This window comes from Lissotriton vulgaris, chromosome 8 (assembly GCF_964263255.1).
Source record: "Lissotriton vulgaris chromosome 8, aLisVul1.2, whole genome shotgun sequence".
In the NCBI taxonomy this organism is placed as follows: Eukaryota; Metazoa; Chordata; class Amphibia; order Caudata; family Salamandridae; genus Lissotriton; species Lissotriton vulgaris.
In genome coordinates, this window is record NC_141696.1 from 1,571,003,843 (window position 1) to 1,571,018,225 (window position 14,383).

A 14,383-nucleotide genomic window follows, 5' to 3' on the forward strand; every position below is an offset into this window, starting at 1 on the left:
AACCGCGACTTTCCCCATAGAAGATAACGGCAATTTGCGGCTGTGTTCTCACACTGCACGCGTTCCCGGTGGGTCCCCTGTGTCACTACATTGGGATGTTCCTTGTGGTCCCAGCGATTCTATAGGCTCTAGGCCTTGTGTCTAGTCAAGTTGTGGTTCTTATACCACTTTCTCAATATATGGTTTGGTACCCCTCTGGGGCCCAGTGTATATTGTGCTATTTATTGAAGTTCTATATTTAAAGTGTGTAATTTGCTCTGTAATCTCATAAAGAGATTACTAGAGAGTGTTTAGAAATAAATACATATATTTTATATATATATATACCTGGTGTGGTTCTCCTTTCATTTTTCCATTCACAAGATTATAGACTGGTAAAACAAGCTGCTTTACATTTCTTCAAGACTTAACCTGAAGGCTGCTCTCCACAGCTACCACTAGGATAGCTTTCAATAAAGGTTGGCTTAAACCTATCATCAATAAGGGCTCGTTTGGACTGGTGCAAGGTGCCCACTAGAATAGTGGACAGCATATGCCAGGCCAACTTCTCATAACCAGGGCCAGTTGGGTGGAACGGAGAGGTCTGTTGGGAGTGTCTAAGGAGAGGCGGAAGTTGAGGTATGCAGGTCCGGCGTTGTGAAAGGCTTTGTAGGCATGCGCGAGGAGCTTGAAGGCAATTCTTTTGTTGATAATTTGCAGGTGAAGGTCTCTCAGGTGGAACGAGTGCATGGAACTAAGAGATATAGGCACATAGAATAAAGGCCTGAGGCCTGAAAGATTGGGGGCTGAGGCGGTCCTAATCAAAGACACGCAAGTGTGTATTTATTCTAAAGCTGGGAGGGGACACAGACTATGTGGATGGTCAAAGGCACACAATTAGGTGGGAGCAAGCCCTGGGGGACACCAATACCTGTATCTATATATCACAGGGTAGCAAGATGTCTAAGACTGTCCCCACCAAAGGCTCTGCAAAGCCTCACAATACGGACCTCGCAGGGCGTCACCAACTACCATCACTGCAATACAGACTCTAGCGAGCCATCCATAGTAAAGTATGGGGACATTACAGACCAGTTATCTCTAGGCGTCCCCCTCGACAAAGGGGCAAGGCTCAGCCACTTCAAGGCTCTGACGGCACCCACTTCACTCCCAAAATGAGGGAGACGCACGCCGCAGAGCTAGAGAGTCGCCTGCCAACAGAGCCCCCTAGGGGCCTTGGGACCATACCACGGTCCACACACAGGCGGGGAACAGGTCACGTGAGGAGCATTGAAGGGCTGTAATGTAATGTAACTTGTGGCTCACGTGGCCACAAGTGGGAACCAGGAAAGAAAAACCAAGCAAAGCCAGAAGCAGTCAAAATACCAAAGCCAATAACTGTAAGCAGGTGAGCGTGGCACAAACGCTAATGACAAGGCAGAACCGTTTCAAACAGCACATCGTGAAATGCCCACAAGGAACTTTCAACAAATACCCTAACACGTCCCTTTCAATAAACTACCAAACAATACAGATTCAGGAGAGATCAAAACCACTACTGCATTGGCTGCTGAGCAGTGAAGACAGAGGGACAATGGGCAGCAGCAGAGGACTAAATTGGGACCTGGCTGCAGAGACTGAGAAAGGACTTACGAACTTTGTTGTTTCCCTGCTGCTCATGGGAAAAGTAGTTTTGTTTTGATGTTTAATGGCTGCTGTGTCATGGATTCAAATATTAAAGTGAAGAAGGAAAGCATAATCCTCGCCTCTGGTCCGGACATAAAAGTTTCTTAGAGAATGTAACGAGTCAACGTAGGTCCCAACTGTGGACAAAACCTGGGGTTGGAAAGACAGTTTATCATCAGCTTAACAAACAAACTATCAGCTATCACTGCAGCAGCTGGAGAAGGCGGAAGATCAATACGCCAGAAAGTGGATCACACCATGCTCTCTCACTTGATCAAAAAGGAGAATCTCTTTTCTCTTGATTGCCTTGCAGGTGGCTCTCACACAACCAGTACAGGGCACATTCAGACAAGATTTAAAAGTAGAGGGCACATTTGTAGATGTTGGGGCAAAAGTGAAACATACAAAATGGTTTCAAAATTGTATGATTCTATCAGTTAACTAAGGGGGACCCATAGATGTTAAATAATGTGGGGCTCAAAAAGGAGCCCTGCTGTGCCCCAAAAGATACATGTTTGCTGGTCAAGGAGTAAGGCAGCTTTCTTGCCCTCTCCCTTCACAAAAATATATTATCCAGCTCCATGCGATACCTCCGATAACTAACTCTAAAAAGACGCTTGAAGGGAATAGAATGAGAGATGGTACTGAACGCTCATGATTGCTCCATCCCCAAGAACAGACTAAGAATGGACCTCATCGTCAGTCTACCCCCAAAATACACAGATTGACCACTCCTCGTTCCATTAAACTATTCACTGGGACACAGATTAAGAATGGATGTCAGCATACCACCATCCACAGCACCAGAGACTAAGGATCCACCTCACTTGTACATCGTCACTAAGCCCAGACCATGGGGGACACCTCATTACTGCACATCCCGCCAAAATAAGCGGATTAAGCATTCATCTTCGCATTACACAATTCAGACACAAACGATTAAGACTTTACCTCATCATTACTCCAGTCTCAAGCACACAGACGAAGGATTCACAGTATTACTCCAACCCTAACACAGGCTCAGACCTCAACCAGACTTACCCCAGTATTACTCCAAGAGCGGTGCCACCGACCACGCTGCGTAGACCTAGACTGAGCCGGAACAGGCCTCCTGTAACCGCTTAAAAACAAAAAAGAAATGGAGATGAAGGTCTTCGTAGTCCCTCAGTCTGACTTCATCTCACTTCCTTAGGAGGAAACCTAGGACAGGTAATGGGGTCAGAGGAGGAACAGTACATACACAGCTGGGTAAGAAATGAATTTAGATCAAGGCTTCAGCTAATGCAAGTATTCAACTCCATACAATATTAATATTTTCCAGTCAAGTCAAAGGTAAAACCACAAAATCTAAGACTATAAATTCACTTTTAAGCTATTCACTTGATTTCTGTGTGATCTTTGAAGCAGACCACAGCTGCTGCTCAATAAATCACTTGCAAATCAGTCCTAAAACAAAGCCATGGTGTAAGTATAGGTTGAGGTGCCATAAATCTTGTAGATATAGAACCCATTTTTGTGTTTACTGGCCGTTTTTGTTCATCTGCCTCAAAAATATGTCACCATTTCGGTTCCCCCAAATGTAAGGTCACAGGGGCCATTTCTTGTTCACTTTTGGTGCAATTTTGTGCGGCAGCAGCGAGCACCAGTCTCACTTTACATACTATCCAGGTAGAAGAGGCCACTCCCGACCACTTCATGAAGCTGAACTCGCTGCACCGAATAATGTTTAATGCACTTGTTGGCAACTGGGCTTCTTTGCAGAAACCACCCCACACACTTTTTTGCCCCCATTAGAATGCTAGAGGCTGGTTTTTGACTCTAATGGTGAACAGGGACCTGCTGCCCAGGCCCCGGTGCCAGCGTTCTTTCCCCAAAAGGTAACTGTGCACTGGTACCCCCAACTGGCGATGCACTGGTCACTCCTTGTAAGTCCTTAGTATATGGTACCCGTGGTACCAGGGGCAAGGGCGATAGGAGGGGTCACCAGGGTTGCAGCCCTTTATAGTGCCTCTGTGTGACCAGAGTAAAAGTGTGTCCGCAGGTCTGTCACTGCAGCCTCCACGAGCAGCCTGTCTGCTTGAGAGAGCCCAGTGTCTTTGTTACTGCCTTAATGCAAGTAAGTCACCTCTAAGGTAGGCCTCCTAGAGCCCAGGAGGAAGGGTGCATTATATTAAAGGTGTAGATATATATGCTTGGACATATATATCTACAGTAACCCTGTAAAGCAAGGTTTACTGTAAGTAACCAGAGGTCCATAGGATAACATGGGCTACCAAGCAAACTCGAGATCGCCAGCTCCATTATGGTACCACCAAATTGTGTTGTGTTTGGTGTCAAACACTGTGCTTTGTCCCCCCTCCTCCCCCTAACAAGATTCTTATGATGAGGATGAGCTGGCACGCACATAGCTTCTGCCCGAGTAGGTGCCCACCTAAGGTTTAGTACTCCAGTGTCTGCTTCAAAGACAAGTCTTCCCCCGCTGGTGGGATGTGCTAGCAGTGCCCCAGGACAGAGACAAGACGTGGGCAAGAAGGTCACACCACCCCCTCCCAGGACGGCTAGTGATTACAGTCATCAAGGTGGTGAGCCTCAATGGCTCGCACCGCCTTTGATGTGTAACTTACTTGTCCCCACATGAGGACAAAACCCTTCCCCCCCTGTCCATGCAGACAGAAAGGAAAATTAGGCAGTCAGGTAGCGTTCACCAAAGGCTCGGCACACCTTTAAGGTGGTCTAGGAGGTCTGTACAGACAAGGAAGGGTTCTGCCATTTTGGCAGACACTAAAATAGTGGGTTCTGGGTAGAGGGGTGATGTACACCCACAGGATGTTGTCACCACGGGGGCAGGTTAGCCGCAGGACCCAGTAGCCCATTGGCCACTAGCCCTTACACCGTTGACACCCCTAAATCTAGGATTTATGGGGCACCCCTGCTAAGAGAACCTCAGTTCTGACTTTGAATCCGTGAAGATGCTGTTACCAACAACAGCACTTTGGATTCTGCCTCATTGCAAAGATAGGACAATTAAGTATCCAGAAGAGACCATATACTGGAACGGTGTGTTTGACGTGTCTGTGGCAAAAGCTCATTGCTCCCAGCAAGATGCCAGAAACCTAAGCAGACTCCCCTTGACTGGTAGGACCAGACCCTTGCGAGCAGCAGGAAAATCGATGTGTGCGTGACAAGAATTGTGACCCGCAGGGCCTGTCAAGAGTGAGTCGGAAGAGAAGTGGTGTCCTGAAAGCACTGAGCTAAGCTTTCACCAAGTTTCAAACCGCTACTCCATTCCTATCGCCCTCCAGCCGCCGAAGTGACAGTGGACTACATTTGCTGCAGCCAAGGCTTGGTGTCCAGCGGTCAAGTGATCGCCCCCTGAGTGACATCTCCAGCCTGATAGCAACTCACAGAGACCAACGTCAGCAACGACCCTGCTGCTGTGTCCCTGCTTCGTGAAGGAGGTGTCGTCGAGGTCCAGCTGTTGAACCCGGGTCCTGGGACCCGCCAAAGGCCTTTACCCTCAGAGGGTGGAGGTTAACTCAATCACCAAGTGTGGTTTTGTCAAGTGCTGCAAGTAACAAGACCCTTCTCACCCTGAATGGGGTTCATCAGTCAGGTGCAGGTTGGTTCCAGTAGCACAGTGAAGACGAGACACACGTCTGGGAAGGCCCGTCACACTTGGGGCATCACACGCGGTCACACTTAGGGCATCACATGCAATGGATGGAATGCTTGAATTAATCCCAGCCACCGGTAATTACTGGGGGCCTCATCCCAGTACATCATTATGTTGTCCACCATGCTACCTCAGCCAGCCTTCAGCCTTGGTCCTGCTTCTAATGGAACAGTCCAGCCTGAACTGCGGAGCCAGGTCCCCCCGGAGCCAGAACACAAGCAACCCAAGTCCAATTTTGCCCTGATTGAAGCTCGTCGGTTAGTTGCAAGTTGGTTTCAGGGGCTCAGTGAGAAAGGGAGCCACGTCTGGGCATACGTGTCACATGTAGAGAGTCACACTGAAGTTAACAGAACAGTGATGGGTGCAACGCTTGAGTTTATCTCACTCACTGGTGATTACATGGGGCCCCATCCCGGTACATCAATATTGTGCACACCATGCCACCTCAGATTAGAGCCAGCTGTATGCAAATCAGCCTCAGATCTCCTCCAATAGGAACAGTCCACATCCACTTTCAGCCAGCCTCTGCTTCCCCAGCTGGATTCATTCCTCAGAACGTATTGAACCCAAACTTCAACCCTCTACCCACTTTTACACCCTCACTACCAATGTACCCTCTGAACATTACACTGCTCCAGCCCACTCACTCAAGGCGTGTCACCGTTCAGCACACATCTTCAATGCAGACTTACAAAGAGACACCCCACAGTCCAGAAGTTCATCTCCCTGTTCCTTTTCCATCCCCGCATAGCCACCCGCTCCTGAAATTTCCCTTGAGATATGTTCTCTCTCAAACGCCTGTCCTTTCAGACAGTCCTATTATTCACTCCCAATGTCCTTTCCCAATTCTTATGTGTTCGCTCCACTCTAACGGTGTTTTGCCAAAACCCAGTCCCTGGTGCATACAGTTTCACCTGGTATCTGACACTGGTCTCCCACCACAGGGAGTCCACTAAACCCTGTTTGTGCTCCCTAATCTCAGTGTCCAACCCCACACTTATTTTCTAGGACTGAAGGACAGGCTCCCTGATTCCACATCTACCCCAGCTGAGGAAGAAAGAGTGTGCATAGGCGGCCACATTAAATCAATCTGGAATTCAAAACTGTGCCTTGTCGCAATCTGTGAGTAGAGATGTAGAATTAGAGCATAAATCTCACCTCCTGCAGCAGCAAAGTGGGCCAGAGAGCTCTTATCCCGGTACACCGACAGTCCCAGGCTGACAGAACTGTAAAGAGAAAGAGGGAAAGGACTGAGCTGTACCTTCTGTCACAAGGAGAGTTTTATTAGAAGACAGACTGGAACCATCCACGAGCCGAGTGGCATTAGAGCGATGGAGAGCAGGAAGTGACGTAAGAGCGATGGAGGGTAGGAAGCACAAGAATAAACATGGCACAGCTAGAAACAACAGTCTGAGAGAGTGACACTGGGCTCCCAGACTTAATGCAGCTCATGCAAACTATTTCATTTCATGTCAGTTTAAATTAATTCCTCCAGAGTACACTGAGGGAATGTAAAAACTGTTCCTTTATGAATCAGTGGGTTTGGGTTTTAATAGCTATTCATGATTTAAAAAGATCAAAAGCAATAATTTACTCACTGACATAACAATAAAACCTCAGAATGGGTTACTGACCAGGTAGCATTTTGAAAAACAAGCATTGATAGAGCCAAAAGGTTTGAATACAATACATTAACCTACGAACATAGGCATGCAGACAATTTGTGTAGTGCCTCTGTGCAACCTGCGTCTTTCTGTCCTGCTATTTCTGGGGCCTGTGTTTTACGTGTCAAGCTTGCTATGTTGCATGGTATCAGTAAAACACGTTTAAGTTATATAAACAGCATCAGCTATAAAATCCTGGAGAATATAAACAGGCCACAGACCAGAGAAAGCACAAAAGCAGAAAGGTTCCATACAGCCATGGCACAAATGGCAGGTGCCCCCCCTTTACACAAGATGTTTGCAGCAAGTGCATTAACCACCTGAGCAAAAGCGTAGATAGTTCAAGAGACTAGTGAACACTGATACATAAAAAGTGCAGCACAGCATAACATGCAATGATAAAGTGCCATCTACTGGAATAAATGAATCACAGGATTTATCTTCATCAATAGAGCATCCATCTCTCCCAACCACCAGCAGATCTCCAAGTGTAAAGATAAAGCTACTTACCCTTGGTAATGCTCTTTCTGGTGGATAGTCTAACCGCAGATTCCTAAACAATATTCTTAGGCGCTAGACTGGGTGTGAAAAATTCTTCGGCAATGGTCTCACCTGCTGCCAGGTGGCTCTGTGTTAACTTCATCATACCTTGGAACTGACAGAGCTGAGCCGCACACAAGCACCACCTCAGCACATATGTCACTTTCTTGACTTTCTCCTTCCGCACCCTCAAACGCAGAGCATTCCAACTTGAGTCCCTAGTTCGATGCTCAGAAGTCCACACTCCAGAGGAAGGAGGAGGGAGAGCAGTGAAGATTCTGCAGTTACAGTATCCACTAGTAAGGGTATTACCAAAGGTAAGTACCTTGTTCTTCAGATGGATAGTTCCCACTGCATCTTTAGAAGAGATGCTAATGAGTATCACCCAAAGGTGAAGGGTCTGAGCAATGGACTCACATGCGTACGTCCAGCAGGACTGACGGGGCAAAGTGGACCTCAAGTCGAACTGGACTGTCAAGGTAACAGAGTTTCATAAATGTGGGATGGATAACCCACATCGGGGTCTGGAAGACGTCTAGATCTGGTACTCCTCTCGCCAATGCAGTCATAGTGGCCTTCAGTTGGGTGAAAACAGCAGTGTTCCTGGGACTCGCTTCTTAGCCAGTGCATAGCAGAGTTTAATACAAGGGGGAAACCACCTTGACAGGTTTCTCTTTGGCACAACTATCCCTTTCTTTGCAGGAGAAAAGCTCACAAAGACCAGATCCAAATGGCGATCTTTTGTGTGTTCAACGTAGGAGCTCAAGGAAATCTCCGGATGGCGCCAGTGATACCTCGTCCGTTGAAGGATGTGGAGGAGTTAAGAATGCAGGCGGAGCGAGCGATTGGCTAACATAGGGAGCTATTACCTTGGGCATGTAGGACCCCATGTCCTCAGCACTGATGTGTCCAGAAAGAAGATGGTGTAGGGAGGTTGCACTGAGAGTGCCTTGAGATGGCTCGTCTCACAACTCACACAGATGGAGGAGCAGCAGGCGTGTGTACAGGAGCCCTGCATGTCCTTGAAAATGTAATGCGTCTCATACTCACTGTCCTGGAGGATACTCCAAAGTGCCGAAGCCTTGATATACACCTTCTGGATGGTAGCAAATAGATCTAACCAAGGGATTGCACACTGGCCAAGAATGTCCAGTGCCACCTCGGGTAGTGGTGCATGCTCTGCTCGTCTGCTCGGGTTTTTGAAGATCCTGCAGGTGCATGGCCACCAGGAACATGATCTGCTGGTCCAGCTCTCTGCAGGGAGGTCTGCCCTTCGGACACAGGATCCAGGACTCCACCATGCCCCGCTTGTTGAAGTACCACATGGCGGTCAGGTGGCTGCTAAGACCTGTATCAACCTTCCTTTGATGAAGGGCAGAAAGGCTTTCAGGGCTAAGCCGATTGCACAACGCTCCAGAAGACTGACATGGAGCTGGCTCCTGCCAGAGAGCAGAGGCCTCTGAACTCCACCTCCAAGGTCACTCCCCTCCTCCCAGAAACAAGCAGTGATGCATCTGTCATAACAATTCACCTTAGTTTCCAATGGTGGTCAATTGAAAGTCCAAATTGCTGCTGCTCTTCCCTCTACTATTCCGGAAGAGGCCCTTTCTTCCATTGGGGCCCAGGTGGTGCCGGGCTCTGTCTTAGGGATCAATTTAGTCCACTGGCATTTTGGAAATCAAGATACAACCCTTCATCAATGCGGTGAAAGGGGAGCACATTGTCCTCTTCATCAATGTCATGGAGGGCATTAGATACGCTCTGAACCACAACAGAATCACAGCCACACGAGGCAACAAAGGAGAGGCTGAGGATTGGAATCTGACTGATGACAGCTGGTGGCGCTTTAGTAACTCCATAGCCTGGCGTGGGTTGACCTCAGCTCTAGGTTTGAGACCAGCATTGGATCTGGGTGCTATTGCAGACAGAAATGCAATCAGCGCCAGCACAAAGGAGCTGGTAAAGATCTCGGGCCAGTGTGGAAGTCTGGACCTGAGCCGGTGCAGGCCCACTAACGAGTCTCGAAAGGTCAGTTGGCATCAGGTGAGGGCCCAACTGGGGGGGGGGCTCTGAAAAGGAGATGGCAGCATCTGGGAAATTCTTCAGTATTGCTTCCTAGAAGGCCTGCATTTGCTGTTCGGTTGAGAATGGCTGGGGAATTTGGCACACGCCGAGACCAGATTAAAGTCAATAGAAGCTGGAAGAAAATGACTATTTGGCTGATGCCATTGTGACTTCTTGCCGGACTCCAAGTGGTGCCAAGGAATCGAGTCCTGCTTGGCTTTCGTGAGTTTATGGTGTCGTTTAGACCTACCAGAAGTTTTTGAGCTGGAATGGACTTCAAGTGGTACCAACTTCAAGCGAGAACGACCCACAACTTGGAGTGGGGCTTCTCTTCTGTTTCAACCACAACATCTTCCTGTGCTCGGCCACAAAGTTTCCCCTCCTGTTTCATGAGTGACTGTTTGTGCGCGATGGTGCAGGTATCGCACAACTTCAAGTTCTGACCAGAGTCCAAGCACCAAAGACACATGTTGTGCGGGTCCATGACAGACATATGCTTCCTGCAGTCAAAGCAACTGTTGAGTAGGGTAATTTTCTATTTATGGGCAGATATCCTCCCCGGCACACTGAGAAAACCTTTTGGAGTCTTTGGTAAGTGACAAACAAGTTTCCAGCATGCCGCGGTGGAGCCTAGTGGAGCTCTGCGCCATCATTTCCAGGGCAGTTGGAGTCGCCGCAGAGTCACACCTGGTGCCATCAGCAACGACTGCTGCAGAATTGCTGCGGAATTCTCCGGATCCAGTCTGGCACCGGGGAATATTCTAAGGATGAGAAATCTAAGGTTATAAATGTCCATCAGATTGTTTTATTTACTGGAAGAAAGGATGCCCCGACGTGAAGCCATGATTCTCTGCCACCAAAACAGGAGTGGCATTCAAGATTCATCTACACTGAGGAACAACATTCACATCATCAGAATTTAAGTATTCGTCAAGGGAATAAAGGACTCATCCCTGGTTTAATAGCTTCTTCTTCTGCACTAAGTGACTCGTCTCCTGCATTAGCTTCAGTTTTACATCAGAAAGGGTCGATATACAATAACAGGAGTCGGGAACAGCAAAAAAGGGGCCACCGGCTGCACACCTGGTTACATAGGGTGCTATAAACAATTCTTCTATATAAATATTTATCTCCAGAGTGAATGATTAATCTCAGGGAATAATGAACTCATTTTCAGCAATAATGAATGCAGCTAGAATTCCATTCATTCTTTGCAGTAAATGATTCATGTCCACCAAGAAGGGATTCATCTCCGAAGAAAGTCAAGGGGTCGATCTAACTAAACTGTGACAATCAGGTTAGTCGGCAGTCACAATAGAGCGAGCCCTCAGTATAAGGGAGTCACTTCATTCTCCTCAAAATAAATTAATGAATATATAAAATAATAAATAACTTTTCCCTCAGGCTCATTCTATCCGCATCTCTCTTGCCCACCCTTGAGAGTCTGACACCAGCAGTCAGACACCGTGTGCACTTCCACCAAATCATTGCCAGGTGGCAGCAGAGGAGAAGGGTTTGGCCCAGACGGAAACTTTACACTGAACGGGTAAACCAGTCCACTGGCCTCCGGCGACAGAGGAGTGCTCTTTTGCTGCTTTACATTCAGATGCTCTAAGAAGTCTAAACTCCTGCCTATTAAAAGGTGGTCCATTGTCAGATTTATTATGGCGGGATCATCCCATCCTCATCGTCGTTTGTAGCGTCTTCTCAGCGGGGGTACCCAAGGAAAGCCATACACACAGCTTGATATTACAGGTCTCTATTCTTCTGCGTGTAACTGCGAACTCAACATTCTAAAGCAGCCTTCACTGCAATACACTCTGGCCGTGACATCATAGCTCTACAGAGTTCAATAGGAGCCAAACGGGTTTCGTTATTGCTAACTCGCAAGACACATCGAGGAGCTCTGATGGGACAGGAGACAGAGACATAATACTGATGCAGGTCATCTGAGGTGCAGTGCCAGCTGCTGAGGAGCTCTGAGGGACTGCCAGTTTACTACATGCATTGCTGTGTTGGCCTACTGCTTGCTGACTATTGTACAGTAGGGGGGATTGTCACTCTGCTGCCTGCTTTGTTGTGTTGGCCCGCTGCCTGCTGCTTCCTCCTGGGAGTGAGAGGGAGTGGACCTACGCTCTACATCTTTGAACTCAAGTTTCTCCAAGGGCTTGCTGGCTTGACTCCTGTTTTCGGAAGTCTCAGGGACACAAAAGACTTCCTGTAACTCTGCTGGTGCTGCTGGACTCTGCCATCTTGGAGTCCTATCCTTGCCTGAGGTGCCTCCCTCAAGTCTGGTCCTCAGAAGTGGGTTCTGCAGCTTTATTCTTAAATGAACTGGCCCCTTTGTGCAGATCGTAACCAACGTTGTGTCCTTCGACGGCGTGCTGATTTGACGATGACTCAGGTCACGCCTGCGAGGTTTAACAATGATGCAGCGCTGACCCTTCAATACCGTCTGCGAGGCAAAACTCCGAAGCATCAACCTGACTGCAAGGATAAGACCTACACTTCGTGCTCTCAATGTCAACGCCTTGCTCCGTACAAGGTACTTTTTTAGCAGGCCCTCCATGGGCCCTGTAGCCAGCCTGCCCTCCTTCGCAGTCAGCCTGAACTTTGGATGTGTACTGGTCCCTCGCGACCTCCAATAACCTTTTGACTGCTAGTGACTTCTAAGCACAGTCTTTGCATTTAATCTTTAGAAATCCATACCTCAACTTCTGCTCATTGGATTTTGTCGTTTTGGTCTTGTTTTACTCAGATATTCTCTATTTTTCTAAAGTGGTTTGGAGTCTTTGTGTGCTGTGTTCACTGTGCTACTGCAATCACAGTGTGTACAAATACTTTAAACATTTCCAATTAAGTTAAGCCGGACTGTTCTGTGCCAAGCTACCAGAGGGTGAGCACAGGTTACTTTAGGTTGTGTATCAGACTTATCCTGACTAAGATTGTGGCTCTTGCTTGGAGGGGGTTTATACTCTGCCAACTAGAAACCTCAATTACTAACACTGGTGATCAGCAGTGAGGATAGGACTTGTGCTTGTGTAGTACCTTACAGTAATTTGGTGTGCACTACTACCAACATCTAGACCAATTTTAATCAATTGTGTCTCGAGAATTCTAACTCGACCTGCAAGTGACCGAATGCAACTAGTATAATTTCCCTACGGACTGCAATGGAAAAGTTTTGCTGTATTTAAATGCACTGATTTCTTTTCCTTCCAAACTTCATAAATCTAGTTATACTGCTTCAATTGTGCTCGCTTTTGTGTCTAAAATTATATAAGAATCCGCTATTTATTTATAAATTGGTGTTGGATTTCTTTTGAGTCATGTCAATTACTTATCGTCCATGTTGGTACTCTGAAATATTTCTAAACTCACACAGAAAGTAAGGGGTAGGAGGAATTGGTCCCGCTTCGACCTCCTGCACTAACTATATCACCACAATATAGAAGAGGGACTCTGTGCTAAAGTAGCTGTAGACGATGGTGGGGGAACAAAAGGGGGTGGTGATGAACGGAGCATCTGAATCAATCAAACACTCACACCCAGTCAAAAGATCTGGGTTTAATCCATCACCGTTCTTTAGCCCACTCTGCCACCCCAGTTCAGACATGGCTATATGCAAATCAGTCTGACCCTGTGCCTCATGGGAACAGTCCAGACGAACTGCCAAGCCATGCCTTCCTTGGACCGGAAACAAGCTTCTGAGGACCGGTTTCTGGCATTCCAGCCGTCTTCAGCCCGGCTTGCTTGAATCCAGTGGCAAAGTGAGCAAGGGACTCACGTCTGAGCATACCCTGCCACATTTACGGCGGCCAAAAGCGGTACAAAAGGGGGTGGTGATGGACGGAGCATCTGAATCAATCAAACACTCACACCCAGTCAAAAGATCTGGGTTTAATCCCTCACCGTTCTTTAGCCCACTCTGCCACCCCAGTTCGGACATGGCTATATGCAAATCAGTCTGACCCTGTGCCTCATGGGAACAGTCCAGCCGAACTGCCAAGCCATGCCTTCCTTGGACCGGAAACAAGCTTCCGAGGACCGGTTTCTGGCATTCCAGCCGTCTTCAGCCCGGCTTGCTTGAATCCAGTGGCAAAGTGAGCAAGGGACTCACGTCTAAGCATACCCTGCCACACTTATGGCGGCCAAAAGCGGTACATAAGGGGGTGGTGATGGACGGAGCATCTGAATCAATCAGAACGGTGATGGATTAAACCCAGATCTTTTGACTGGGTGTGAGTGTTTGATTGATTCAGATACTCCGTCCATCACCACCCCCTTTTGTACCGCTTTTGGCCGCCGTAAGTGTGGCAGGGTATGCTCAGACGTGAGTCCCTTGCTCACTTTGCCACTGGATTCAAGCAAGCCGGGCTGAAGACGGCTGGAATGCCAGAAACCGGTCCTCGGAAGCTTGTCTCCGGTCCATGGAAGACATGGCTTGGCAGTTCGGGCTGGACTGTTCCCATGAGGCAAAGGGTCAGACTGATTTGCATATAGCCATGTCTGAACTGGGGTGGCGGAGTGGGCTAAAGAACGGTGATGGATTAAACCCAGATCTGTTGACTGGGGGTGAGTGTTTGAATGATTCAGATGCTCCGTCCATCACCACCCCCTTTTGTACCGACGATGGTGGGGGAAGACACACTGGGGTATTAAAACTGCCCTCACCCAAAGCAAACTGTGTCATGCTTCATCATAGGGCTGCTAACACCTCCGCGCAGACCGACGCAGGAGGTGGAGAAATGGGGAAGACAATACAACAAATAAGTGT

The 14,383-nt window shown here is 47.9% G+C and overlaps 1 protein-coding gene across 1 annotated transcript in view; it reads right to left on the reverse strand.

Moving 5' to 3' along the window:
* TIMMDC1 (translocase of inner mitochondrial membrane domain containing 1) overlaps nucleotides 1-14,383 on the reverse strand; it is a 105,651-nt gene that overhangs the window by 22,131 nt on the left and 69,137 nt on the right. Inside the window, exons 5-6 of the mRNA XM_086935853.1 lie at nucleotides 6,497-6,564; nucleotides 2,707-2,785 (exon numbers count right to left, since the gene is read on the reverse strand). Coding sequence (XP_086791979.1) covers nucleotides 2,707-2,785; nucleotides 6,497-6,564 — 147 coding nt within the window. The remainder of the gene's footprint in view (nucleotides 1-2,706; nucleotides 2,786-6,496; nucleotides 6,565-14,383) is intronic.